This window comes from Symsagittifera roscoffensis, chromosome 6 (genome assembly GCF_963678635.1).
Source record: "Symsagittifera roscoffensis chromosome 6, txSymRosc1.1, whole genome shotgun sequence".
Lineage (NCBI taxonomy): Eukaryota > Metazoa > Xenacoelomorpha > Acoela > Convolutidae > Symsagittifera > Symsagittifera roscoffensis.
The window spans coordinates 17,872,699-17,876,286 of NC_087067.1; the positions used below are offsets into that span (position 1 = coordinate 17,872,699).

General features: G+C 34.1%; 1 protein-coding gene across 1 annotated transcript; it reads left to right on the forward strand.

Annotated features, from left to right (window-relative positions):
* The first annotated feature begins 1,929 nt into the window (after nt 1-1,929).
* On the forward strand, nt 1,930-3,382 carry LOC134848623 (neuronal acetylcholine receptor subunit alpha-6-like). The gene is made up of 2 exons (XM_063866142.1): nt 1,930-2,640; nt 2,832-3,382. The coding sequence occupies exons 1-2, from the start codon at nt 2,040-2,042 to the stop codon at nt 3,380-3,382; spliced, it is 1,152 nt and encodes a 383-aa protein (XP_063722212.1). The 5' UTR covers nt 1,930-2,039.
* Nucleotides 3,383-3,588: the final 206 nt, after the last annotated feature.

The following is a 3,588-nucleotide window of genomic DNA, read 5'->3' on the forward strand; positions in this document are numbered from 1 at the left end:
TCTTTTCAAATTCAAGCTCAGGAAAACAATAGCTTTCGAATAATATAAAAAAATTCCATCAAAAACGGCTAGTTAAAAAGTCGAAATTTGTCTGAAGAAAAAAAAACCCACCCCGAGCACAAATATTCCGTTACTTTCGTATCGAAAGTCTGAACAACAAGCCCCTTGCTCTCGCAAGTGAAACAAATACCGGCAAAAATTTATTTAAACCATGAAAAACTTCATTTTATCAAAATTTTAATTTTTGGACAATGTGTATACACTTAACTCTTAACAAAAAAAAACACATTTCAACCCTTTTTATACCACATTTAGTTAGCATATGATTTTTCGTTAATATTTTATTTGTTTTTATTCTGAATTCGATCTGTCAAAATTTGAGAAAATTTTTCCGAGTGACTAGACACATTGCCAAATCATTCGTCCAGCTGTTTTAGAAAGCATGCAATACCTATCAAACTGATTGCAATCAGTTTGTGAGATGAATGATGGACTGGGGAATTTGCAAAGATCGAAACTTGCCATTGATTTGCTTGGGGCAAAATATACATAGTTATTTATGCTTCTAGAAAGATGAAAAACTTTTGAGTAAAATAAGTATACAAAATTTTAAAAATTAGGTGGTTTTTTGAATTGTAAGGAGCGGATTCTGCAACAAAATTGCTCTCTTTGAGCTTTTTTTCTTCTTTTGTAAGGCTTAGGTACAATTCAGTGTACAAGAAAGTGAGTAAACAAAAGAAATGGCCAGGTGAAACAGGTGGAACAACTTAAAATTGTTCTGATCAGTTATTTGCCAGCGAATTTATTGTTTCTTGAGATTTTTCTGCTGGTGATTTCCTTTTCAATGAGATTTATTATGTGTTTTAGTCACTAAAACCCAAATTTGCATATTTTGCTGAGCTGATGTTGGAAGTTAAGTGGCAAATACTTCATAAAGTTGCCTCTCTTATGCTGAATCTTTTACAGTGCTAACTTAAGCTGTCGGTTAAAACGATCTGCCACGGAAATTTTAAACGCATTTTCTAAAACCGGGTTAAGAATAGAAAAAATGAAGAGAGCAATGTATCAAAAAACTATATTAAAATTAAATTGGTGGAGTTTTTTTTGCAAATTTTGTAACCAAAATTTAACTAAAAAGGGGTATTAATCAAAAAACAGTTTTAAATTTGCATGAATTATTGATTAAGTTTGAGAATTTGCTTAAAATTTGTGCAAATTTCTTAAAACTATTTTTAAGCAAGAACTGAGATTTATAATGTAAGACTGACGGTTTTGGCTATCAAGCAAAAACATATTCTCGAACACAAGCTTTTGAAGGCTACACTCTTCATCAGTCCTCCTTATGATGGGCCAAGTAAGAGGCTCTGGTTAAAATGATTTGCTCAAGAATTCACGTGAGAGTTCAAGCGTAATTCTTGACTACTAAAGAAAAAGCAAATTGACCTATTTTGGCTCCAAATTGTTGCTTGCACCACTTTAATTTTGATAAGTTTCTGAGCAGGCTTAAAAGTTTTGCCGAATAATAACCCATTTTTTGGGAAAAACTCATCCAAAGTTTCCAAAAGTGTTTGTTTTGTCTGAACAATTTAAATCAGCAATGTATGCAATTTTGTTCCGACCACGTCACAGCTATGATGATTGGATTTTTTGCACGATGTAAGAAGCACTAAAAAATCTGAGGGTTATTGAGTGCTAGATATGAATGCCCTGTTGATTGTTAGATTCCAAAAACAGTTTTCACGAACAAGTGTCTCAGTATTTAGAAAAGAGGTCTCATTTTTTGAACACTTAGCAAACTAAATCTATAAAATGTTGATTGTTTTCGAGGACTACACGATAAGGTTTAAAGGGTATTCTTTTGCTTTTTTCATACTATTTTTTGTGACTCAATATAATTTTTGAGTTGATTTTTTGTTTTTCAAAGATCGGTTTTGCTATGAGCAATTGCTAGAAACTTATCAGATAATTAATTTCAAACCGATGACAGCAACATTTTATTAACACGGAACTTTCAATACCAAACTTGTCAAAGTCGAATTATGAGAACCTATTGTGTCTTAAATCTCTTCCTTTATGTCTTATGCTGGGCTAATGACAACATTCACCCTGAGACCAGACTGCGAGAAGATTTATTGACATTTGATTGTCATCCGTTAAGTCGCCCTATTCGAAATCTAACCACTGTTACATTTGTGGAGTATATTGGGGGTATTTATCAACTTGTTGGCTTCAACTCAATAGATCAGTCGATAGAGCTGTTGATGTTTCAAACATTGCGCTGGCACAGTGAGTTCTTGAAATGGGATCCAGCAAATTATTCTGGAATTGAGAAGATCCGAATATTTCAAAATAACATTTGGAAGCCTGACATTCTTCTGTATAACGAAATAATTAATTTCGATTATGAGAAATTCTTCTTAATTGAGCCTCTAACTGTTAATTATTCCGGTGCTGTGAGTTGGTCTCAGCCAATTCACTTGGAAACTACATGCTCGATGGAAGTGACGAACTTTCCGTTTGATTCACAAACTTGTGAAATTGTGATGGGATCATGGCAGTACACATTGGCTGAATTAAGACTAGTTTGTGATGAGCTGGATTTGAGAAATTATATACCTGATAGTCTATGGGTCTTGCAAGGTATGATTGAATAAAAATTAATTTAGGGGGAGAGTGGCACAATGGATATCGATTAAGGAAATAATTTTGCCAAATTTTAGCTGGCTTCGACTCCAATGAGTTTTTGGCAAGAAGATGTAACAAAAGTTCGTTTTGTTTAAATAGTTTGTCTATATTTTGGTTATTTTTATCCAAGGTTTTTTTGTGCTTAGAGGCTTCGTGTCGAGAGCAGTTTATGGGAGCATTCAGTGCCGCAGTAATAACCCTGACCTTCAAACGACTTGAAACTTTCTTTGTGATCAATTTAATAATTCCCACTGTTTTACTCCTGGGAATCAGTTCCCTTACTTTCTTCATTCCGGGAGAAATTGGCGAGAAACTCAGCTATGGTGTAACTGTTACACTATCGCTTTGTGTCAACTTGACAATTTTCACAGATTTCATTCCAATGACGTCAAAAACATTTCCCAAGCTGTTCACATTCATTCTATCCAGCATTGTTCTGTCGTGCATATCAATGGTTTTGGCAACATTCTCTGTTAATTTTGATGAGATCAGCAGAAATAGCACAGATGAAAACAAAACTGCAGCGTTTGAATCACAATCTAGTGGTATGGCGTTGAATGAGCTTGCACATCGTGTTTGCCCAGACAAAACTAAGAAGATGACTCAGCTAAGAAAAGTTGACACAGTTATTGGGTTTATATACCTTATGGGAGTTACAATCTACTCTGTGATTTTTTTCATATCTATGAGTCTTTGAATGATCCATGATTGATGTTAACTATAAATATATTTTTTTCTTCACGGGTTGATGTGCACAAATTATATATCAACCGTATGCTTCGACCAAATATCTACTTCTCAACACAAGTTATACAAGTCAAGCAAAAACTGATCCAACATAAGAGTCGGCCAATGATCATGGTCGACCGGGTCAGATAAATAAGTGGGCTGTATATCAAGGGT

Bases quoted from the DNA above. Each gene is read 5' to 3' on its own strand.
- LOC134848623 (XM_063866142.1), top strand. From the start codon at position 2,040: ATGAGAACCTATTGTGTCTTAAATCTCTTCCTTTATGTCTTATGCTGG. The intron at 2,641-2,831 runs GTATGATTGAAT...TTTTGTGCTTAG, and splicing joins TAGTCTATGGGTCTTGCAAG to AGGCTTCGTGTCGAGAGCAG.